Below are 25,830 nucleotides of genomic sequence, written 5' to 3'. Positions count from 1 at the left end.
TCAGGTGGTTAAGGCGTTCGACTCGTAATTCGAGGGCCGCGGGTTCGAATCCCCGTCACACCAAATATGCTCGTCCTTTCAGTCGTGGTGACGTTATAATGTGATGTTCAAAAACAAACAAACAAACAAACACAGAGCTGACCCTTACTCGATACGTTTAACCAGTTTCATATTTTATTCATCACATCGACGTTTTGTAAATATAAAGAAAAACGTTTAATCTAAACTTGGGAATGGAAAAAAACAAAAGAGTACATTCAATATAAGGAACTTACAGACACACATCATAAATAAACATTTGTCCGTTAAACAATATAGCTGCACTAATATATCGGTATAATTAAGTGTAGATAAAACAAACACGTCTACTGATTAGAATGATAAAATAATATTGTAAAATGACGTTATGCTGATCTAACCTTGCAAACCTGAAAATAAATAACTTTTTTATCAAGCGTTTAAATGTATAATTTCAGTACAGGCGGCGCTGAGTTTTCTTTTGGATAACAGAAGAAACAGAAACTCTCAATTCTCCACAAAACCTTCATTTTCTATATATACGTGGAAATCGAATTATTAATAGAAAACGAACGATAAGGCTAAGCTTAACTTTGAATTTGAAGACAGTTTGACTGGTGTGAGGTGAGAAATAAATTAGTTTTTTTTTTTCGATTTTAATTTAATTTATTATGAGAAATTCATACCGTGAAGAAAAACAAACGTTAGTGTATGATAAACATATATTATTTTTCTCGCTACTTTCTACAGATAAAGGGTATTTTTAAAATTCAACGTAACCTTTTCAAAAATGATTTGAAAACGATTGAAAAGAAGAGATAACTGTATGTTCAAATAGCATAACAAACTTTCTGCAAACCTGCAAATAAAAAGTTGCAGATTAGAATTTTTTTTAATGCAACTGGTTATTTAAGTCCACAACAATTATGCTCCATATCAAGTATTGCTTTAGGACGAACAGTACAGTAATGTAGCTCGTTTTGAGTTACTACTTCGACATAATTCCCTGGAGAGGTTTTGAAGTTTCTGCACTTCAGAGATGTTAAGCGAAAAAAATAGCATCGGATTTTATTTAAAAGTACAGTATCTTGATAATCGTTCAAAACACAGGGCGTTTAAATAAATAGAAAATATTTGATCTGTCAGATAGGAAGTTAAAAAAAAACAAGAAAGAAAATATTCATCTTACAGATATATCTTCTTTTCACTCCATTAAGATTTGATAAAGATTCAACAGACATAACAGAAATATTAAATGTTGCATTTCTTTGTCCTGCACGGAGAATAAGTGAAGCTTGGGTTTATAAAACGTTCAATACACGTTCATTTCTGTTTGATGTGACATAAATAACACTTAAAAATCGTATATATGTGTGTTAAATATTTCTTTCCTTTTTAACTACGGGCGAAATTAAAAAGAGAATTTATGAATTGAGGAAATGTTATAATATCAGTCACATGCCTAAGTTAATTTCGGTTTCTAAATGGTGAAGGAAAACGAACTCAAAGCTCTTTAGCTACCTATAAAATCGAATTTCGTCACGAACACAACTGAATATCGATGTGTGTCTAAAATTTTAAACTGATTTTTAGTTTTCAAATATCATTTATACGTATACAAGGGTATCCGAGGGTCGTGAGTTCGAATCCCTGTCGCATCAAACATGCTTGACCTTTCAGCTGTGGGGCGTTATAATGTGGCGGTTAATCCCACTATTCGTTGGTAAAAGAGTAGCTCAAAAATTGGCGGTAAGTGGTGATGATTAGCTACCTTCCCTCTAGTCTTACACTCTTAAATTTGGTACGGCTAGCGCATATATCGAATTCCCGTCACACTAAACGTGCTCGCTCTCTCAGTCGTGAGGACGTTATAATTTTACGATCAATCCCACTATTCGTCGGTAAAAGAGTAGCTCAAAAATTGGCGGTAAGTGGTGATGACTAGCTACCTTCCCTCTAGTCTTACACTGTTAAATTTGGTACGGCTAGCGCATGTATCGAATTCCCGTCACACTAAACGTGCTCGCTCTTTCAGTCGTGAGGACGTTATAATTTTACGGTCAATCCCACTATTCGTTGGTAAAAGAGTAGCCCAAGAGTTGACGATGGGTAGTGATGACTAGCTGGCTCCCTCTAGTCTTACACTGCTAAATTAGGGACGGCTAGCGCAGATAGCCCTCGAGTAGCTTTGCGCGTAATAAAAAAAAATACAAGCGCCTCGCTGGGTGCATAAAAGATTTAGGGTTTGGGTTCATAACCGCAGGACTTTCGGACTTTAAGTAAGATATCAAGCACCGTTTTCCATTCTGATTTTTCAAGACACGAACTAAAACTTTGTTGCGCTGTCAAGTTGAATCGGGGCACGAGCTTCAACTGACAGCGCCTAGCGATGGCTCTGCTGTATTAGCCGTCAGAAATTATTCATGTAAGCCTGTTTCTATAGTTTTATACTGGCACTTAATTTCCACTAAGAAAAATAGGAAGAGATTGTTCACTTGTCAGCGGTAAGTCTACGGATTTACAACGTGAAAAAGAGTATCCCAGGAGCTGCCTTCCTTCTAGTCTTACACTACTAATTTAGGGACGGCTAGCGCAGATAGCCCTCCTGTAGCTTTGCGCAAAATTAAAAAACAAACAAACTGAATGTTGAATTTTTGAAATTCATGATCAGAGAGCGCGTAAGTTCAAGAAGTCTTGATAGAAGTGAAATACAAACCCTATAACTCGAGGGCTTTCGAAAGGTGGACCTTCCTTCTCCATTGGCAAACTGAAACTGGTGTGTTTGACGGTTTCCATCATACCTAAAGTACGACAATATATGCATAGTGTTTTAAGTTATCTTTTACTTCCTATGGTAAACCTATGTTTATATAGGATTTGAAGAACGTATAGCACTAATGTTATTATTATGAATTATTCAGTAGGCAAGCTGTTTAGTGAGGATAAAGTGGTCAACGTTTGCTCATAAGGAGTGTAACTCCTCAAAATAATTATAACTCAGAAATGGTAAATCAATTGGTAGATTAGCCTTCATGTTTAATTTTACCATATTTACAACAATACTTTCTCATTATTGGAAAATAACAAGAAATGTACAGGGTAGGAATCTTGGGTTCGCTGTACGAGTAGCTGTGAAATTCCCAGCCGAATAGTTTATGGTGAGGGCTGTTGATTAATTATCTTCTATCACTTTAAATTAGGTATGATTATACGCAGGTAGTGTTTGAGAAGTCTTATGTTAAATTTAAAAAAAAAAGAATTATTAAACGCAATCCTCTACATAAACATCTTGTATATCACTAAGCACGCCAGTGCTTAATATGTAGGGATGAGCCGAGAAAATAATGGCTGCCATATTCGACTTATTACTCTGCAATGCTTACAAAATTTAAAGCTGTATTTAAGCCTTATTTGAGCACCTAATTGTCATTATCTAGTGTTTCACAGCTTGTATAACATATTATTGTGTTCTTTAACCGACGTATTTTTGCGGAAAACAATAATAAGGAAAACTATTACTTAACAGCGGGTTCAGTGTATAAGCATAAATTAATTCCATATTTCATAAATAATAGTCTCATATCTAGTCGCTAGATAATAGCACAAATTGTTCTTATGTAACGAACGTTTGTGACTTTATTGAACATACATGATATATGCCGAAATAATTTCACTAAAAATATATAAATAAAGAAAGACTATTCTAAATTAATATTCAGAGTATAAAGCCGATCTGGTATTTATTCAATTGACAGATCTGTGTACATATTACTGAGGTCTGAGTTTTAAAACATACGTTTCTTAATTATCAAAACATTATACAGAAGCCTACTTTATTTTTCAAATTTTCAACAGGGTCGAGCCTAACAGCTCGGTATGCATGCGTCATATCATATTTCATGGTCTTATATTTGCATGATGTCCTCTCTGTTAATCGAAATTACTTTAGCATACACTGAGATGAGGTAACATTGGAAGGCGTGCATTCTATAAATATCCCTTTTACATCAACCAGCACTCCAGGATATTTGTGCGACCCTAGAGGAATTATTACGGTTTTAGTGGTCCTTATTGTAATCCAAAACTGATATGATATTAACAATATGTGTTATCATTAAATTATAGAAGTAAGAGAAATGTTCAACTATCAACTTACTTTAATGAAACTGTTTTTAAAAAGAAGGGAAACAAGTAATAAAAGTGTAATGTAGGAATGGCAATGACAAAAGTACAGAAATAAGTCAAAATACAAAATCCCTATATATAAATAACCAATAAGTACTGAGTCAATCTTACAAGCTTATTTTTATTAGCACTGTAAGACTGTATAGCACTATTTAGTTTAAATTCGTTTATTAAAACCTGAAATTATGCAACTGATAGGAATTAGACATTTAGTTGTAGATAAAAAATCGGAATGATCTGGCCAGTTATGAAGTTATTTTTTATATGGTCTTATGCATTCATTCCTACTTTGTTTCTGTACGTTTTGGCTTTGCCATCCCTACATCACACTTAGTTTGTGTAATTTTGTTATTAATTGTATACAGTATTGTAAAAACGTGTTAATACAAAGTCCAGAATTAGATTTCAGGCTACTTTCATAGAATAATGGAAGGTAAATCACAGGTGCAACATCAAATGTTTATTAATCTTCATATTTAGTACGACAGAAACTCAGTGGATGTGCTTGAGTTCAGCAAACAGTTAATATTTTGTGTCCCCTTTTGCTTTAATAACTGCGAACATCTTTCAAGCATTGTTACAATATATTTAATCAAAGTGTCTCTTGGGATTTTACTCCAAATGTCTCTAATACACTATCAAAATGTTTCTTTGAAATTAACTTTCGATTTGTCGAGTTTTTGATCTATTGAATTCCAGATCTGCTCAATTGGGTTGAGATCGAGGCTCTGTGAGGACAGTTGCATCATTTAAATTATTTCAGTAGCTTCTTTCTCAGTTAAGTAATTTCTGCATAGGTGGGATATGTGTGTGGGGATCACTATATACTTATTAGTAAAATCCTTTACTAATAATATGCAAACAACTGCGTATTTCATGATGTGTTAGTACCTGTACTGGTCCACAATTCCATTTATTTTCCAAATATCTTCTGTTGCCTCAGCAGAAAAGCACCCCAAACCATCATACTGTCTCCCCAATGCTTCATGGTAAATGCCATGGATTGAGATAATTATATTTCACCTTTCTTTTGCCGTTCAAAACAAGCAAAACATGAATGCTTTTTCTGAATGAAGTTTATTGACTCTGTTGTTGACTTTCGCTTAAAGTTACTCGTGGGCTATTTCCGCTACAAAAACACATCCCTCGGTTTGGAGCTCAAAGTGTGCTACAAGAATTAAGGTCAAATCTCACTATTCGGTCAAGAATAACCCAATATTTGACAATAAATGCTAAAGACTAGCCGCCTTCTATTTCATTTATCAGTTAAAAAGTCAGGACGACGATTCACAGATAGCCCCTGTGTAGATTTGGACCGAAAGCTGAAGAAGTAACATTTCAACTCAGCATAATGTTATGCTTATTCTGTACACAACATGATTTGATACTGAAATAAAATTATGTTTGTAGTTATTTTTGAATAGATAAATAAAGGACTTTAATAGGCTTTTTTTTTTTTTCTAAATAAGAAACAAATTGTAAATTTGTACACACATACAGCTAATGTATCTAGTCAGTGTAAAATGTATTTAGAAGTAGAGAAGGATATTGTAAATAGTAAGTGTCACAGAAGATTGACCCATCGTATCTGTAGTTATTTATTTTCTTTCAAACTATGGACTTATCTTTCATTAATTAACAAAATATATAACTTAGCGTTGAAAATGCGTAGTTTAAAAGGTTACGTCGATATATTATGTACACAACTGAATATAAAAAGTGTTGTATCTATTTAAGACGGGCCTGGCTTATTTTGAATTTCGCGCAAAGTTACACGAAGACTATCTGCGCTAGCCGTCCCTAACTTAGCGGTGTAAGACTAGAGGGAAAACAGCTAGTCATCACCACCCACCGCCAACTATTGAGCTACTCTTTTACCAACGAATAGTGGGATTGACCGTCACATTATAACGCCCCCACGGCTGAAAGGGCGAGCATGTTTAGCGCGACGGGGATGCGAACCCGCGACCCTCAGATTACGAGTCGCACGCCTTAACACGCTGGGCCATGCCGGGCCCCCTCTAGAACTTCGAGATTCTATAAATCAAATTATTGATTGTTAACCAAAGGCAAATTTAAAGTTCTTTGAAGACTTCATTGCATTAAAAAACTTCCTTTTTTTTTTGTAGATTGCATGTATGTACTTAAAACTTGTTGGCAAAGGTGTACTGAGTCTAAAAATGCTTAGTTTGATTAAATAAATTAAACAAGAGAAAAACGTACTTCTTTCACTTTTTTTTAGCAGTCCGACATTTCATACGCAACAACTCGAAACTTGATGGTTATTCACCTTACATCCGAGCTTCTAAACATTTTTGAGTTGATATCTTTATGTTGACGCCTTATTAATTAATTTTTTTAGAGGGTGGTGTGGGTTTTCAAAACTTAATACATTTCCTTTGTCTTCGAGCATCTGAATTGTTTCGGCAAAATTCTAAATTTTAAAACTTATCGGCGACTTTGTAACAAGTCAAAGTAAACTCTTCTTGGGTGTATGTATGTTAAAGGGTTCGTATTGTCACGTGATGGGGTCATGGGGTGATTTGCTAGCAAACCGAATGGGTTGAGTCGGTTTAGCCGTTGGAGCTTCGACTAATACTATCCGCTGTCACGCGCAAAACTTATTTTTAAGTGAGGATATCGTGGCGAATGGAGCTCATGGGCACTAATTCAAGACTTTACAGTTCAAACAAAAGAGACTCGAACGCGAGACGTCTAATAAAACACTTTATTTATACTTTCAAACATTTAACACTACACACATATATACAGTCTAACTTGTTAAGGTTTGTAATAGTCAGTTAGTTACTTCTATTACCATGGTGACTGATGTAAAGGAATAATGGTATTAATAACACAAAGAGTCTGGGTATGAAGACATCTTCCTGTTCTTTGTTGAGATTCTGACTCAGATACTGACCTGTCTGAATTACTTAGCTGACTACCTAACTCTATGGACTCATTTTGCAAGAGCTTTTATATTAGTAGAAGGGTGATTATCGGTTTATTCAAAGAAACAGTTGGTTTCCTGTTTACCATTGCTCTGAGTTTGTTTCGTGAAAAAATTCTTACCGACACACCATCAAACTGTTAAACTTTGTTGACGAACTCCTACGTTCTCCAGTTATTTACGAATCCTGTTTCTAACACGAGCTTGGTTGGTTTAACTGACCACACAACCTCTTTTCTATACATGGAAAGGATTTCCTCCACCATCCGAGATTAATGGCCCGATTATAGCGTCGTCTCATTAATCGAGGTCTTCAGGTACAACATCTAAGTTTGTATATCTCCTTACAAACTCAATGTCGTCTTGCTTATTTAGTTCAACATTCAAAAGATATTTTCTCGATTTCAGTCTATACCTTCGGTAACCTCCAATAACTCCGAGAGTGTCTATTTGTTTAATCTAAACACATAACTGAAGTCCCTCGGTGAGTTTCTCTGAAGTAGTGTCCCAAGTGATGCCTCTGTATTTATTTGATCTTTCGTAACTTCAGTTATTCATCACCAGGTTAATTGTACTGTGACGTGTTTCTCAGGGTTTGTTTAATATATCGTTATTCTCTCTACAAACATTATTGCTTTAAAAATATATATGTTTGCTTATACTGCCCTTTGACATTACTCGTAGGGCAACACGTTTCTCGACGAGTTTCCTTCAAATGTCCAGGTGGGTTAAGGCGTTCGACTCGTGATCTGAGGGTCGCGGGTTCGAATCCCCGTCACACCAAAATGCTCAGCAAATAGACTAGACTAGTAGCTATACTCGTAGCATTGATTAAAAACATTACAGCAAATAGACCAGACTAGTAGCTATACTCGTGGCATTGATTAAAAATATCACAGCAAATAGACCAGACTAGTAGCTATACTTATGGCATTGATTAAAAATATCACAGCAAATAGACCAGACTAGTAGCTATACTCGTGGCATTGATTAAAAATATTACAGCAAATAGACCAGACTAGTAGCTATACTCGTGGCGTTGATTAAAAATATCACAGCAAATAGACCAGACTAGTAGCTATACTCGTGGCATTGATTAAAAACATTACAGCAAATAGACCAGACTAGTAGCTATACTTATGGCATTGATTAAACATATTACAGCAAATAGACCAGACTAGTAGCTATACTCATGGCATTGATTAAAAATATCACAGCAAATAGACCAGACTAGTAGCTATACTTATGGCATTGATTAAAAATAAAGTAGCAAATAGACCAGACTAGTAGCTATACTTATGGCATTGATTAGAAACATTACAGCAAATAGACCAGACTAGTAGCTATACTCGTGGCATTGATTAAAAACATCACAGCAAATAGACCAGACAAGTAGCTATACTTATGGCATTGATTAAAAATATTACAGCAAATAGACCAGACTAGTAGCTATACTCGTGGCATTGATTAAAAACATTGCAGCAAATAGACCAGACTAGTAGCTGTACTCATGGCATTGATTAAACATATTACAGCAAATAGACCAGACTAGTAGCTATACTCGTGGCATTGATTAAAAATATCACAGCAAATAGACCAGACTAGTAGCTATACTTATGGCATTGATTAAAAATATCACAGCAAATAGACCAGACTAGTAGCTATACTCGTGGCATTGATTAAAAACATTACAGCAAATAGACCAGACTAGTAGCTATACTTATGGCATTGATTAAACATATTACAGCAAATAGACCAGACTAGTAGCTATACTCATGGCATTGATTAAAAATATCACAGCAAATAGACCAGACTAGTAGCTATACTTATGGCATTGATTAAAAATATCACAGCAAATAGACCAGACTAGTAGCTATACTTATGGCATTGATTAGAAACATTACAGCAAATAGACCAGACTAGTAGCTATACTCGTGGCATTGATTAAAAACATCACAGCAAATAGACCAGACAAGTAGCTATACTTATGGCATTGATTAAAAATATTACAGCAAATAGACCAGACTAGTAGCTATACTCGTGGCATTGATTAAAAACATTGCAGCAAATAGACCAGACTAGTAGCTGTACTCATGGCATTGATTAAACATATTACAGCAAATAGACCAGACAAGTAGCTATACTTATGGCATTGATTAAAAATATTACAGCAAATAGACCAGACTAGTAGCTATACTCGTGGCATTGATTAAAAACATTACAGCAAATAGACCAGACTAGTAGCTGTACTCATGGCATTGATTAAACATATTACAGCAAATAGACCAGACTAGTAGCTATACTCGTGCCATTGATTAAAAATATCACAGCAAATAGACCAGACTAGTAGCTATACTTATGGCATTGATTAAAAATATCACAGCAAATAGACCAGACTAGTAGCTATACTTATGGCATTGATTAAAAATATTACAGCAAATAGACCAGACTAGTAGCTGTACTCATGGCATTGATTAAAAACATTACAGCAAATAGACCAGACTAGTAGCTATACTCATGGCATTGATTAAAAACATACAGCAAATAGACCAGACTAGTCGCTATACTCGTGGCATTGATTAAAAACATCACAGCAAATAGACCAGACAAGTAGCTATACTTATGGCATTGATTAAACATATTACAGCAAATAGACCAGACTAGTAGCTGTACTCGTGGCATTGATTAAAAACATTACAGCAAATAGACCAGACTAGTAGCTGTACTCATGGCATTGATTAAAAACATTACAGCAAATAGACCAGACTAGTCGCTATACTCGTGGCATTGATTAAAAACATCACAGCAAATAGACCAGACAAGTAGCTATACTTATGGCATTGATTAAACATATTACAGCAAATAGACCAGACTAGTAGCTATATTCATGTCATTGATTAAAAATATTACAGCAACTAGACCAGTCTAGTAGCTATACTCATGGCATTGATTAAAAATATTTCAGCAAATAGACCAGACTAGTAGCTATACTTATGGCATTGATTAAACATATTAGAGCAAATACTCATTCATCAGTTAGCTAGGCCGTTTTTCTTTTGTTGTTGTTGTTCAGTTTGGAGCCTATGGCCCGGTATGGCCAGGTGGGTAGTGAGGACTAGCTGCCTTCCCTCTAGTGTTACACTGCTAAATTATGGACGGCTTGCGCAGATAGCCCTCGTGTAGCTTTGCGCGAAATTCAAAACAAACCAAACGAATCAAACTGATGTATGTTTATTTGTGCATCCAAAAGAAAATGGGCTAGGTATAAAAATAATTCTAATCTAGTAACTGAAATTACTGTGAATAAACTGTCGCGTGTCTCCAAGTTTGCTTTTTGAAGGGGGCCTGGCATGGCCTAGAGCGTTAAGGCGTGCGACTCGTATTCTGAAGGTCGCAGCTTCGCATCCCAGTCGCACCAAACATGCTTGCTATTTCAGCCGTGAGGGCGTTATAATGTGACGGTCAGTCCCACTATTCGTTGGTAAAAGAGTAGACCAAGAGTTGGCGGTGGGTGGTGATGACTAGCTGCCTTCCCTCTAGTCTTACACTGCTATATTAGGGACGGCTGGCGCAGATATCCTTCGTGTAGCTTTGCGCGAAATTAAAACAACACCAAAAAAATGAGGCCAATAAAACGACCATTAAACATTGTACTCCAGAGGTTTGTTTGAACATGACAAACGTTTTGTATACATACGTACAGCCATCTGTGGGACCTGTTGATGTTAGTGATTGTCTTGTAATGATAATTCTAGGACATTTGTTGATGTAAATTCCACAGAATCACAGAAGTTAGAACATGAATTTGGAATTTCTTGGCAATTACATTTGGTCGTAGCATTAAAAATTAGTTTCTAAAGATGTCTGATTTTTTTCAGAGGTGGGATGACCTTAATTCCAAGGTAAGTAGAAGTCAACGTGAATGCCCTTATGATAAACACGTGAGAAAACTCCTAAAAAAATCAAATGAGATTGTGAAATGATGATGTTGTGCGTTTTTTGTTCTAAGGTAAATTTTATACAAGGGTGCTGTTTAAGTCTTCTACAACATCGTGTCATCCAACGACACAAAAATATCCACCTTTTCTACATTTGTGTTTAGATCTTTAAAAAATCTGTACTCATAATATTTTTAAACAAACAGCCAGAGAATGTTGCTATGATTCTGAAATAGTTGATATGTCATACATAAAACATAACAATAAATAAAACATGTCTTCACGTACAAAAGTTAAAAGGATTGTGTGATGTTAATAACATCAGAGTTTGCTTGTCGTATGTTCAAGCTTTGTTAACGAGAGTAGGCAACACATTGAAAAATATGTATATCGTGGTGTGACGTTTTCTCTGCGTCGTAACTTAAATAATTTTCTCACGGGTACAAATGATAAAGTAGAAGCTAATAAGTGTGGGATTTATAAAATTCCTTGTGTCTGTGATCGAGTTTACATTGGTTAAACGCACAGAAATTTAAATCCAAGAAACAAACAAAGTGTAGTAAGAGAAAGTAAAGTAGATGAGTTTTAGCCAAAATGTGGTAAACATACCTGCTACTATAGACCGAAATTATGTTAAACTAATGCATCAAGTGTAATTAAAAAGTGAATTAAATATTAAGGAATCTACATAAATTGAAATATTATCCTGAACAGAGAAGTTTGGGAGAAACGAAGACCTGAACATATATTTTATAAATCTAGATGGCGCCACAGGAATATATACATTAGTTGAACGTGGTGGCGTTGTAGTCCTGAGTCCTAGCGTGGAACACTTAAACATGTAGAGTCGTTGTAGTGCTGAATTCTAGTCTGAACAAACTTTATTGTGCAATTATTTTAATGTTGTACGATTTTTAATTGAATTAGAATTAGTAAGAAGTATTTTATATACAAAATGTTAGGAAATGCAAAACGTGTGTCACACAATTTAAATATAGAAACGAAAACTATATTCAGTACGTTAAATGCATACTAAATCGATACTTAAAAATACAGTCAGCTGTGTCATTCAGTATTTATAAAAACGGTATATTATATATGATGAACCAACTTATGTAAAATAATTTATTCACTGTAATAGTTGACACGATCAGATAACGGATAAATTAGGATAGTGTGTGCAATAAAAACTGATATATCTAATATACTATGTTATAATATTTCTCGTTAGAATAATGTATTTAATTCTACCTTTTATGACGCATAACTAAATCAAGACTACAGTGTTGATAACGTAATCACATTTTGATATACCCTACAATAAGCTCATCATCCTATGTTCTACCGTTTATAAAAACACCATCCGCCGTATCAGTATTAACCATAGAATTGAAACTTACATGTTTTTGTTTTATATTTTTATTTAGAGAATGACGTTTCGAACTGCCAATCTTGGTCTGGGTGTCTGTTATTTGCTGTATGAGACAACGAATATCGAAACGTTATGTTCTTAAATAATAGAGATATAAAAACTTGATGATTGTCCACTCTGTTATTTTATTTTTACCATGAAGATGATAGGATGTTGAACTACAACACTCTTTGGAGGTTCGATTGCGATTTATCTGCGCCCTCTTAATACAAACATACCCTTTGGCACCACTTCGTGGAACTTTACCGCTAAAAGAGTTGCGCCTTCGGGTGCCTATTGCATAGCAATTATGCAACCTCAAGTGTCGGTATATTAGATAACCCTCAGACGGCATCCTTTATTTATTACGTAACAGTTTCTTTACCCCAGGTGGTTCTAATTTTTGGGGACAGGAGTGAATGGGTAATAGTGTGTTACCACTAGTGAGGAAAGTGTTAAAACAGATCATTACTCATTTCCAATCATTCACTGTCTACAGTTTGCACTCTGAACTTCAAAGAAGCCATGGTTTATTGTTTCGTTTAAGAAAAGTGGCTTTTGAACCGATTGTCAGGTGTCATATGATAGCTTGTGTAATATCATTTCTAAGTTACGGGAATCATAAACAATTTTGAACAGAGTTAACCTTTTCGTACACAGCCTGATGAACTACACTCTTCAAGCCTATTCAATCATCTTCTTCCTTGGTCAATGGCAGCGGTTAATAGTGAAAGTTATCTTACTTATCCCGGTAACAAGATGTCTTTTAATAACTGGTCACAAAGAACGTCTTTGGTACAGACGTTGAAAACGTTTGAAAGTCGGAGATACGCTTGTTTTTACCCTCGGTCTTGCATATTAAGGCAAAATGTAAAGTGAATTATCCGATTGTGGTTATTTCTGAAAACAATTAACCATCGACAACTGAGACTTGAATGTTAAAAATTTTGAAGAAAAAAAAAACAAAAGCTGCAGATGTTATGGCAAAATGTTATATGAAATCTCAGGTTGTGTTTATTTCTTAGAAAAATTATTAATCTTCGATTATTTGAACAGGAATTATGAAAAATGTTGTCTCTCTTCCACAGCTAATATATATATATTTTTTTGTTCACAATAAAATCGAACTTAAAAGTGGATTACGTTTCAAAAGAACACGTAACGAAACGTTCTAGACCTCGATAATGTAGCCTTGTTCTTAACAATAAGCAAACTAGACTTGGGAATGTTGATGAAGATATCCTATTTTTGGATCCCTCTGTTGCTTGACTTTTTATTCAGAATAAAATCAAACTTATAACCGAGATATTCATGACAATTCAAGCTCAAATATTGCATTTTTTAATAGTTCCATTTTGAAAAGCATGCATCACGCGCATCTTTCCAATCGAATAAATTGGTAAAAAAATATGTTCGTGCAATATTTGAAAAAAAACAAAACAAATCAAGGTTATATACAACCTTTGCAATTGTGTAGAAAAAATAATTTTTCAGTCAAGTTAAAGGTGCTTATTTTAAACCAAGACAAGACTACATTCTTGTATTTATAAGGATAAAGAGATTACATATCACGTATGAAGAATTTTTCCGGTGGGGAGAAGCCAAATATGTCGAGAATTCACATTTTTTTGGATAAAAAGGTATTTTTTGAGGCAAAGCGATTTTCCGCAGTACTGCGATTTTTCCTTATGTATATTATGAAAATACATTATTCTGTATCCCATATTTCTCCGATCCCCCTAATTGACCCCGGACTCTGGGACTGTAGCCTCCCCCCCCCCGACCTCCTCTCTCATCAGGTCTGTAAATGATTATTCAATAATCAAATAAATGGGTATTTTACACGTTATATGATGTGCTTATTAACGTATTCTTCATAGTAACACATTTAAATTTTATAATTATGGCTTGAAACAGCTATTGTTATAATACATTTAACATAACCATACAACTAAAAGGACTCAAATTCTGGTACATAATATGTCCCTTTTTCATTAATCTTTTCTTTTTTTCCAAATAAATAACTCTAAGTTATGTTCCTCTAGTTTAATTAGAAGGCTTGAGGTCAATTACGTTGACCCATGACCTCATTATTGTAACAAATTAGTGATTTCAGATCTCATTCCAACAATATTAGAAATTCTTGATCAAACAGCACGTTGTATTCATGAGTTGAATGTTTAAGCTTTTCATTTGTTCTAAATTTCAAACTTTTGATTCTGTATTGAGTTTCCTTTCATCTAAATTCATATTCTAACAACTACAAAATAAGGCACAGGATACTCAATGGTACGTGTGAGGACTTATAATACTTAAAATATAAATGGTATAGGCCCGGCATGGCGAAGCGTGTTAAGGCGTGCGACTCGTAATCTGAGGGTCGCGGGTTCGCATCCAGGTTGCGCCAAACATGCTCACCCTTTCAGCCGTGGGGGCGTTATAATGTGACGGTCAATCCCACTATTCGTTAGTAAAAGAGTAGCCCAAGAGTCGGCGGTGGATGGTGATGACTAGCTGCCTTCCCTTTAGTCTTACACTGCTAAATTAGGGACGGCTAGCACAGATAGCCTTCGAGTAGCTTTGTGCGAAATTCAAAAAAACAAACAAAACAAATAAACGGTATAAGAACTTGAGTCAAACACGAAATTTATTTACACATGAAGTTTTACAAGTACTTTAGGTTTATAGTCCACTTTTTTTAAATGATTAATTTGCCTGTATCAAAGATGTATACCCGTAGAGACGCTTTTTGAGGACTTCAGTACATTTTAGCTGTTTGATACCAGAAAGGATTATACCTGTGATGACAAGAAGTGCTCCTATAACACTAGTAATCTTAGGAGCTTCTCCGAGCACAGTTAGTTGTAAAATATAAGCAACTATAATTTCAGAAGTTCCTGCAATAGAAACCCTTCCTGCTTCTTCGATGTACAACGCAGTTGTAAGAGCTGCCTGACTCAGTAGCCCCACGACACCTATTAGCAAAACGTACAATATTTCTAGCCAGTTTTCTGGGTTTTGCCAAAATCCTAAGCTCCAGGTGCCCAGTAAGGTAACCAAGGAAGCACAAACGGACCACCAAAAGATTACGACGGTTTTAGGCACATCCTGTAGTCGCCGCATTCCCACACGTATAACAGCTTCTGCGGCGGCAGCTCCGATGGCACATAAACATCCGACGATGTGATTGTGAGAGAATCCTTGTGCAGAAAGCAAGAAAGATGGAGATGCCACAAGAGCCACTCCGAGGATGTCAACAAGAACAGTGAAAACTTCAAACGGTCCACAACTCTCACCAAGAAAAAAACAAGCAAGTAAACTGGTGTAGATTGGTTGACTGAAGAAAATTAATGAAGCGTCGCCAATGGGCAAATAATAAAATCCAAAGTAGTATAACACAAAGGAACCAGTTCCTAGAATAGCCCTTAAAGACAGAATCATTCCGTTTTGGCCAGCAAAGAACATCTTCGGCCGCGTACAAAGCATAATAAGGGAGGGTGAACATGTTTGGTGTAAAAGGATTCGAACCCTCGACCCTCGGATTACGAGTCGAGTGCCTTATCCATCTGGCAATGCCGGGCGACGAGTCTGGTAGTTAGAGTGCTCGACACGCAATATGAAGGTTGCGGGTTCGAATCCAATTCACCAAACATGCTCGATCTTTTTGTGTTACAGTATATGGTCAATCTCATTATACGTTGGTGAAAGAGAGCCCAAGAGTTGACGGTGAGTGGTATTCATTTGGGTCGACTAGCGCAAATAGCTCAAGCATAACTTTGCGCGAAATTCAAAACAAACTCTTTAATAGTACATTCCGCTTGCTTACATAGGAATTAACCTAACTCTTAGTTTGTTTTTGTTGAAATTAAGCACAAAGCTATACAGTGGGCTGTATCTGTCCACCATGGACATCGAACGGCGGTTTCTAGGAGTGCGAGTCCATAAACATACCACTGTGCCACTGGAGGCACTTAACCTTTAGTGTTAAAGTAAATAACTTGACTAAATCCCTATAATAGAAAGTGTGATTACACTGCTTGTGCGACGTGTATCGTATACATTTATGATAACAATAAGAAAACAGTTCACAGGTGATTCTATATCATTGTCATTACAAAATGTTTATTTCCAGTCAGTTTTTCATCTCGTAAACAAACGTAGAGGTTGTTTAGCTTAAACCATAGCACCAACTTATACTGTGGCGGTAGATAAATTTCACAAAATGATTCCAATTTTATGGCTAATTTGCTGATAAATCTTCTAACGTATTTGTACTTCTGATGATTTTATTGTATTCTCGAACTCTGTACTTTTGATGTATCGTATTGGTCTTATCTCATGTGTAAAATAAAGTAATAAAACATGACTGAAAAGTGTTTAATTAGAACTGGTTATCAGTATAATTTATAACTGTAAACATACTTTATCAATGAAAATCGTAATTGATGTCCATTTATTTTTAACTTTGTATTATAATAAAAACAATGTTAAAAACGTACATTTTTTTACAGGAATTTCTCGGCCAAGTGCCGTATAGTACTCTATGGATTTTACTATTGTAACCCAAACAGAAGGCTATTTACAGATGATGGTCTTTGTGTAGATTTGGACCAAAACCTGAAAGATTTTGCGATGAACTATTTTTAACTCAACATAATTTTATGTTCATGCTGCACACAACATTATTTCATGTTGAGATAAAATCGTGTTTGAATTTTATTTGTAATCGTTTTTCAATACATAAAGGACTTTTATAGATTTTGTTTAAATAACAAACAACAGAACTTTTGTTTTGTGTTTGTTTATTGAATTTCGCGCAAAGCTACATGAGGGCTATCTGCGCTAGCCATCCCTAATTTAGCAATATAAGTCGAGAGAGAAGGCAGCTGGTCATCACCACCCACGGCCAACTCTTGGGCTACTCATTTACCAACGAATAGTAGGATTGACCGTAAAATTATAACGCTCCCCCGGGTGAAAGGACGACAATGTTTGGTGCGAAGGAGATTCGAACACGCGACCCTCAGATTACGAGTCGAACGCCTTAACCCAAGTTGCCATGCCGGGCCTCAACGACAGCCCTTGTAAAAAACATTTAAGGAAGGTTAAAAATATTTATCTGCTGTTAATCCCAAATCAGCTTTGGAATATCTGGGAACATTATTAATTTTCTGTTATGATATAAAATGTTAATATAAATTGCTTGTGTTCACAGAAAGAAAAATCCGAAATGAGATCAACATTTGCGATTTTTGTTCTCCAGTTTACTGTGACCGTAATTATGTTTGTTGAAACGGCTTATACTTTCCCCACAGGTAAGAAAGATTTCAAAAGTATTTACTTGAATTGGTATTTGAAGTTACTATGTGTAAGTCTAGACAAATTCAATCTTTAAAAAAACTTGGACAAAATCTGAAAGAGGGATACGTCATAGATCAACTAAGCTCACTACCAGGAGCGTAGATCTTGGGGGGATGGAGGGCATATACCCCTCTTCATTTTAGGTGGGGGGTATGGTGCATACAATCATTCGCCCCTACAGTTTGGTCTATTGAATTGTTTTATTGCGTCACTGGCCTACAAATTGTGTGTTTGTTCTTGGAATTATCGTGTTCTTATTAATCGAATTACATAATTAGGCCTAGATGTAGGCTTTTTCAGTAACTGAAATGTACATCTTTAATATAGGCGTGCTTCTAAGCTTTTCGATCTAAACGATAGTTCGTAAGTATCAGTCAGTAGGCCTAAGTATACATGCAAGTATTGTGGCAACAAGATTACTCTGTGACTGCATGTTTACAGCTTTCAGGTTCACGTAATCAGAGATAACCAATTTGCAATTTGGACAGTCCACATAAGTGGTTGCAAAAATCATCTCCCCCCATCGGATGTAAAACATCTATGCCCCTGGTCACTACAGTAACAAAATCAAATAAATACATCTTTCATAAATAGTGAGAACGAAGCATATTTTGGTGTCTTTCAGTTTTTATTTAAACATTAGCACTAGTGGTGTTTAGTGCAATATTTAAGCTTCATATAGTCACAAACTGTACCGTTTCATTCAATGGACAAAAGATGTTGTTACTCAGGGCCCCACCGTGAATGCTAGTATAATAATAATTAATAAAATATGAAAGGTATAGAAAATAAATAATAACAATAACCAGTTTTTAATGCATTTTTCCTTTTTAATTTCTTTACTTTTTATGACTAATAAATTTAGTTTTTCATATTGCATGGTATGTTTTAAAAGTCAGCGGGCACCAGTTTATACTTCGCCCAGGGCTCACTAGCGGCGCTAGACATTAACTACTCTCAGTAAACACATATCTCGTTCTCTGCTGCTCTGTTTTGCAGAAAATGAAAACACGATGCGAGATACAGTTCCTGAGAAGATCAACATGACAACGTCGTTTTTCAATATCAAGATGGTGCAAGTTGACGTCAGTGAAGGTTCTGTCCACTCTACCAAAGTCTGGCTAAATTTTCAGGAATTGGTAAACATGGCGAAAATGTTTTCATCGTTTCATAACATACTTGTCCGTTCTTTGATGAAACTTAACTTCCAACATGACGAGATTCAAAATCTTCTTAAGGACGGTTTTACTACCGTCAGAGGTCAGAACGTGTCTTTTCAAGATGTCTCTAAATTTTGCTGTTCATTTGAAGTTTAGCTTTTCGAAAGTAAATAATAATTAAATGTTTCCAGTTGTTGTTTCTTTTTCTTAAAACATTACAGACTCTTTTCCGCGTTCTGTTTTATAAGAAACTGAATACATTGTTACAGTGACACTTTTTTTTCCTTCAGATACAAACTTGTTTAATGTTCAGTATTTAGCCTGATAGCGTCTTTGGCAGCTGTCTGCAACTTAGTTTGTTTTTGGAATTTCGCACAAAGCTACTCGAGGGCTATCTGTGCAAGCCGTCCCTAATTTTGCAGTGTAAGACTAGAGGGAAGGCAGCTAGTCATCACCACCCACCGCCAACTCTTGGGCTACTCTTTACCAACGAATAATGGGATTGACCGTCACATTATAACGCCCCCACGGCTGGGAGGGCGAGCATGTTTGGCGCGATGCGGGCGCGAACCCGCGACCCTCGGATTACGAGTCGCACGCCTTACGCGCTAGGCCATGCCAGGCCCCGACACCTTAGTTAACAAACAGATTGTGAAAAGCAGGTAGGCTCATTTTCTGCGCATGCGCTTGATCTGAACAGTTTAAAACACAGTTACGACACCAGACGTGTGAACTGTCAGAGAACAACTTTCGATTTCCTTAAGAAGAAAGACAGGTGATTAAATATTATGAATAGGATTTATTGCTACATTTTTAATAGGTCAATATCTTCGTAAGAAGCAAATAAACTATAACCTATATTGTAGATATGATTTGATAGTTCGGTAGTAACTTCACGAACGTGTGGATTTAAGCTCAAACCTATGTACTCTATACTATTTCTACTGTAAAGATACCGTGTATATAAATGTACAAGTAAAAACCGCCATTACAAAATATTAACCGCTTTGGTGGTATTGTCTACAACCATTATTAAAGGTATTCAGAGAAACACATTCTGTGAAAACTGTATTACATATAAAATTTGGTATGCTGATACAATTTTATAGCTTTAGGCCACGTTTAAGTCATTTCATGTAAACGTTTTGTTGTTGTTGTTGGCTATTAGGGATTACTTCACAATCTCATTACACGCAAATTCAATTGTATTCTAATTATAAGTATCTGTTGGACTGGAAATAATTTCAGTCGTATTCAAATCAGAAGAAAGCTTCAACAATTTTCACTTTACAAATGCATTACTTTCTCCAGACAAAAAAAAAACCCACAAAAAAACAATATTGAGGTTTTATGGTTATCATCACTAATAGGTCAACTTTAACAAACTCTTCCCAACATCCAAGTAATATACCATCCAGACACTTACACTTATTAAAACTATATGCACAACGCTATTAGTACGAATAGCTATAAATAGTACAATTTCTGTTTTAAAACTTGGTTTCAAATTTCGAAACAATTACCCATATACGGGTTTTACAAGTAGAATGGGTTATTGCATTTTTGCTGGACATGTGTAACAAGATATATTCGGCATTATAATTTCAATTTGCTAGGCCTATACCTGTGAAGGTAGGATTCTCAAAATTTATTAATAACTTGATATTATATACTTTTTAATCGGGTCTAACATTAGGACGCTTATCTCGCAATTTGAAAGTCGTGGGATGGAAACCTATCGTCAGACATGCTCGCCGTGAGGGTATTATAAAGTGACAGTCAACCCCTTTATTAGTTGTGAAAGAATTGTTTGTTGTTTGAATTTCGCACAAAGCTACTCGAGGACTATCTGTGCTAGCCGTCCCTAATTTAGCAGTGTAAGACTAGAGGGAAGGCAGCTAGTCATCACCACCCACCACCAACTCTTGAATTACTTTTATCAACGAGTAGTGAGATTGATCGTCACATGAAATGGCAAGTATGTTCGGTGGGACAAGAATTTGAACTCGTGATCCTCAAATAGTGAGTCGAGCGCTCAAACTACATGGCCAGGTGGGGCTCAACGTTTTAAATACGTGCATTATAAGAGTTTATGTGGGCTAGATAATACATTATGGATTGCAATCTACAGCTTGTAAAATACACATGCTGTAATACACAAATAAATCAGCTTTCAAAGTGAGCATTTTTCTTTAGTTGTGGAAGCTATATGGGTGGCTGAAGCACATTTTGAAGATAATTTTCCCGAAAGGGGGCCAAAGGCTGTCTGGCGTGGTAACCTTTTGTTATCGTACCATAAAGTTGTATATTGTCAATCAGTCAGTAGACACTAAAATGACGCCACACGAAGGACACGTTGGTGGAACTTGTACTTTCGTGACATCACTAAAACGCGCATACGCCATGAATCACACGAATTACGCACTCTGTGAGCGAGGACAAGCAGGACATAGGAACTTCGAAAGTCAGGTATAAAATACTTTTTATTTATTTATTTATTTTTTTTTTTTTTGCTTTTAAAACATGGCATTTTTAGGGACCCTGCACAAGTACATCTCGTACCGATTTATATTTTCGTTTATTGATTTCAGCTACGAAGTAATTTACTTTAACTCAATGCTGTTAGCGACATCTATTGATTAATATAGCTCATAACATCACAAGCAATAGATGAAGCCTTTGCAAAAATGATGTACAAGTAAAAACAAATATAAGTGTCTATAACATATAAGTAGATGCTAGTAGTGATGGATTCATCCTTATTTTTACTCACTTGACGAAGAATATACTTTTGAAACATTGTAAGTCTTAATTAAATCATTTTAACAACTTTTGTTTCCGTGTAGGCGTTTCAAGACCGATATCAAAATCCTTTGACTGCTCAGCTATTGTTAAGCCCAAAATTATACCATTGGCATTCTATTACCTACTCACTATGAATATCGAAATTCCATTTTTAGCACTAAGCAAGTGGAATTTGATAATTTTTTATTTATATAAATTTCCTAAAAAACAAGTTTGAAAGCTAGTTTGCAATAAAAGGTACCCGACTTAAAAAAATTACTAACCGCACTTCATACAATGTTTCCACCATAAGACACAAGGTTGTTATCTGTTTTTTGTGTATAACCTTATTTTAGTATCAAGTTTCACTGATGTACGTTAAGACACCATTAGCTTGGCTTGTACACTCTCGAACATATACGTACATATACGTGTGTTAGTGTATGTATTTGAGGGGGGGATACCAATTTATTTTTTTGTATTTTTTGGGAGGGTTATATATGTAAATATAAACATTTTGATTAAAGCTTATTTGGGATTTAAAGAATGTACAAGAAAATACAAGTGATATGGAAATCCCAGGTCCATTAATAAGCAAATATATGCCATGGTACTCAATGTCATACCAAGAATTCCATTTGAATTTTAAAGACAAAACCAAGCTCGCATTTTGATGGACTAGGTGCTCAAAACACAGAACTCAGTATGATATGGAAGTTACTTTATAAAGGATAATCATTATTCTGTTGTTAGCCAATAATATACACATGATGTGAAATAACATTTACGTAGAAGACAGAAGACTGACCAGTGACCACTCAGTGTTTAACATATATGTATTTTATATACAAGTCAAAACAGTTATATACACATTCACCACTAAAAAAAATGTTAACAGCTGACAAAAACACTTCTAGATACATAATTTAGCATATCCAATGTCATTTTCTTTCTTATTTGTAAAACAGAACTACTATAAACACAGAAGCAAGAAAGTTGAAAGACTTTCTAATAAGCAGAGAAATTAGAAAAACAAAATAGTAGATGGAAATTCTATGGTTTGCATGCTTCGTGAAATATATCTAGACTTCGAACATCTCTCCAGGTAGGAGGCATGTTGTTGTGAAGACGGTTTCCACAGCGACGACAAGTTGCAGAAAATAAGGATGCATAGCTATGAAGCCAAGTCTAGAAATAAAAATTAAAAGATCTCACTGTTTAAACAATAAGAAAAAAAAATGATTTCAAAACCAGCACTCACAATATTTTACATAGCAAATACCTACAAAATGCCAATTTTACAGACACAAAATGCACTTTCTTCAGTAACCAGATTTAATGAAAAAAAATGGTTATTTTCCAGATAGGTCCTTAATGAAAGACTAATAAAACTGGATGAAAAAAAAAATCACTTTTTGTTTTTGCATTTGTTGTGCATAATTGAGGAATTTACACATTTTGAAAATAGAGTTATAGATTTGTTCTCCAGGTAAATAATAAATAAAGTATCTATTTTAGCCAGGGTTCTGCCAGTGTAGTATTTTCATCAGGACTAGTGGTGCAAAAACTGTATTAGATTTTATACTACTAGTCCTGATGCATCCACACTGACAAAAAAGGCTGAAACTAAGATTTTTATTACCTAGAGAGTAAAGGTGTGTTTTTTTCTTCTAACAATGTTGCTAAAAAGTAATAAATAAAATAATGTTTAGTAATTTTTTCCACAGATTATTTTCTACCTTCAAATGTTAATCTCTTTTGGTGTAATGATTTGGTAATGCATTTGCTGGATGTTTATCTGTCTCGGGTAATACAGCAGCTGGATGTTTATCTGTCTTGGTGAATACAGCAGCTGGATGTTTATCTCTTGGTTAATACAACAGCTGGATGTTTATCTCTTGGTTAATACAACAGCTGGATGTTTATCTCTTGGTTAATACAACAGCTGGATGTTTATCTGTCTTTGTTAATACATTAGCTGGATGTTTATCTGTCTTGGGTGATACAGCAGCTGAATGTTATCTGTCTCGGGTAATACAGCAGCTGAATGTTTATCTGTCTCAGGTAATACAGCAGCTGAATGTTTATCTGTCTCAGGTAATACAGCAGCTGGACGTTTATGTCTCTTGTATGTCTTGAGCTTACGACACACAGTCAATCATGTGACATGCTTACTACTATTACTTTGCTTTTGTTATAATTTTATACTTATTGAATATATTTTTCATCTACTAGCAAGGAAACATGAGACATACCACTGTGCCACTAGGGAGAATGTTGTTAGGCAAAAAAAATATCAGTATAGTGAAATATGTTTGAAACAATTCATCATTTGGAGAAAGCAGCTATCAGAAACAAGGACATAACAAGTGATGTGAAAAATACTATAAAACAATAAACCACTTTCTACAACTTAAATATTAATTTATTGTGTTGATTATTTATTTTGTAATGTTACACATTTGACTACACCATCTAAAAGCCACTAAAGAAAGTGGTTTATGAATTCACAGCAGATCCTTTATTTATGACACCATGTTTACTAATCTCCAAGTGGTTTTTACAAATTACTTGTATGACATTTTTAAGCCTACTGCTCTCAGCTAAGTAACTTATTTTAAATATTATAAATGTAGTGTGTACACCTTACAAGCATCCATTTTTCATAAACTATTTAGAATAAATCTTGGGCATTCTCTAGCATTCACTGCTTTTTATTGTTTTTCTGGAGTGATGAAGAGAAAACTTGTTACAGTCGATTGTTAATTCTATTGTTAGTTTTTCTTTGACATTTATCACGGTGAAACATCAGAGTAATGTTTCGTAACGTCAGAGAAATCAAAGGATTTATCCCACATAACTTCTGTGAAAGCAACTCATCTTACTGAAGACATGCAGCAGTAATGACATGTGATATACACATAACTACTAGAAAAACCAATTTTTCTGGAATGCATTATGTCTGCAGCCAAAGCAACTACATCTCTATAGTAATATATGTAGAGATTACTATGTTGTAAATTCAATAACATACATACAAACAGATAAATCATTACACGTACTATATAATGGTCATAACACTTTAATAAATCTTCACTGGTATGAGGTCATTATATCTTTCATATTCACTTTTGAATGAAATCTGGTTACAAATGGTAATACTCACTGACTTCTTACTGGAACCTTTCAGGTAATTTTTCTTGTCATTAACCAAGGTTTCCAAGGCTCTACAAGCTTTGCTCAACTTTTTTTTTTTTTTTTACATATAAAGGTTTTCCTGCCACACTTTAATTCCCTTAACCCTTTCAGTGCTGAATAACAATTTTAATGTTTGGCATAGTGCTGAATATACATGTTTGATACTTCAACTAATTATGGTATCAGTAGTAAAAGCATGATATCTCGGCAATAACTCAACAAAACTCCCTGAAATATTCAGTGATTGTACTATACATGTTAAATTCAATACATAAGCATAACAGGAATAAAGGAAGGTCGTCTGTTGTGCTGAGCCTTCAAGTCGACTGGTGATCGCCAACCACGCCGAAAGGGTTAAGTAAGTTTCTCCTTATACAGGTTGAGTTTAAAACAATGAGAGAAGAGAAATGGATCTGATCATTTTATTCTATTGAATAGTTCATATATTCTAAGATTCACTCAACAGTGATAACAAAATCATTGGGTAATTTTGCAAAATGTTAATTAAAATTAAATGCAAATTACATTTCTAATATATACTTTTAATGGTGAGTTTCTAAATGTAAGCAGATAATGCTTCTTTACTTCAGATAGAAATGAAGCATTCTCTGGTAGAATACACATATTTAAATACATAATGAATACATGAGCATACGGTATTTGAAATAGTTAAGGAAATGTCATGGAGAATGTATAAAAAGGCAAATAAGGTTGTGTTACTCTTTGTTCTGTGAAACTGAATTACACTAGAGTACCATCACATGGTAATAAACTACACTGTGATCCAACCAATCAGAAAGTACCATACTAGCATAAAGCCAATAT

General features: G+C 35.0%; 2 protein-coding genes and 1 long non-coding RNA gene across 3 annotated transcripts; 2 read left to right on the top strand and 1 right to left on the bottom strand.

The window, feature by feature from the left end:
* Positions 1 to 487: 487 nt before the first annotated feature.
* Positions 488 to 19,209, top strand: LOC143254504 (uncharacterized). Its single transcript, XM_076509679.1, has 3 exons — positions 488 to 642; positions 17,718 to 17,817; positions 18,863 to 19,209. Exons 2-3 carry the CDS (start codon positions 17,733 to 17,735, stop codon positions 19,177 to 19,179), a joined length of 402 nt encoding a protein of 133 aa, XP_076365794.1. The 5' UTR covers positions 488 to 642; positions 17,718 to 17,732; the 3' UTR covers positions 19,180 to 19,209.
* Positions 15,132 to 15,980, bottom strand: LOC143254503 (solute carrier family 35 member G1-like). The gene has a single exon (XM_076509677.1). The coding sequence runs from the start codon at positions 15,965 to 15,967 to the stop codon at positions 15,209 to 15,211; it is 759 nt and encodes a 252-aa protein (XP_076365792.1). The 5' UTR covers positions 15,968 to 15,980; the 3' UTR covers positions 15,132 to 15,208.
* A 1,565-nt stretch (positions 19,210 to 20,774) lies between the features above and the next one.
* Positions 20,775 to 24,174, top strand: LOC143254502 (uncharacterized). Its single transcript, XR_013030225.1, has 2 exons — positions 20,775 to 21,492; positions 24,043 to 24,174. It is a non-coding gene; the product is annotated as an uncharacterized LOC143254502 (long non-coding RNA).
* The last annotated feature ends 1,656 nt before the right edge of the window (positions 24,175 to 25,830 follow it).

This window comes from Tachypleus tridentatus, chromosome 6, assembly GCF_004210375.1.
Source record: "Tachypleus tridentatus isolate NWPU-2018 chromosome 6, ASM421037v1, whole genome shotgun sequence".
Classification (NCBI taxonomy): Eukaryota; Metazoa; Arthropoda; class Merostomata; order Xiphosura; family Limulidae; genus Tachypleus; species Tachypleus tridentatus.
The sequence above is the reverse complement of the archived record's forward strand: the minus strand, read 5'-3'. Positions and strand labels throughout refer to the sequence as shown.

What these genes read in the sequence shown, in the direction of transcription:
- LOC143254503 (XM_076509677.1), bottom strand. Translation starts at nt 15,967, where the DNA reads ATGTTCTTTGCTGGCCAAAACGGAATGATTCTGTCTTTAAGGGCTATT.
- LOC143254504 (XM_076509679.1), top strand. Translation starts at nt 17,733, where the DNA reads ATGAGATCAACATTTGCGATTTTTGTTCTCCAGTTTACTGTGACCGTA. An exon ending in GGCTTATACTTTCCCCACAG is followed by an intron (nt 17,818 to 18,862) that starts GTAAGAAAGATT and finishes TCTGTTTTGCAG; the next exon opens with AAAATGAAAACACGATGCGA.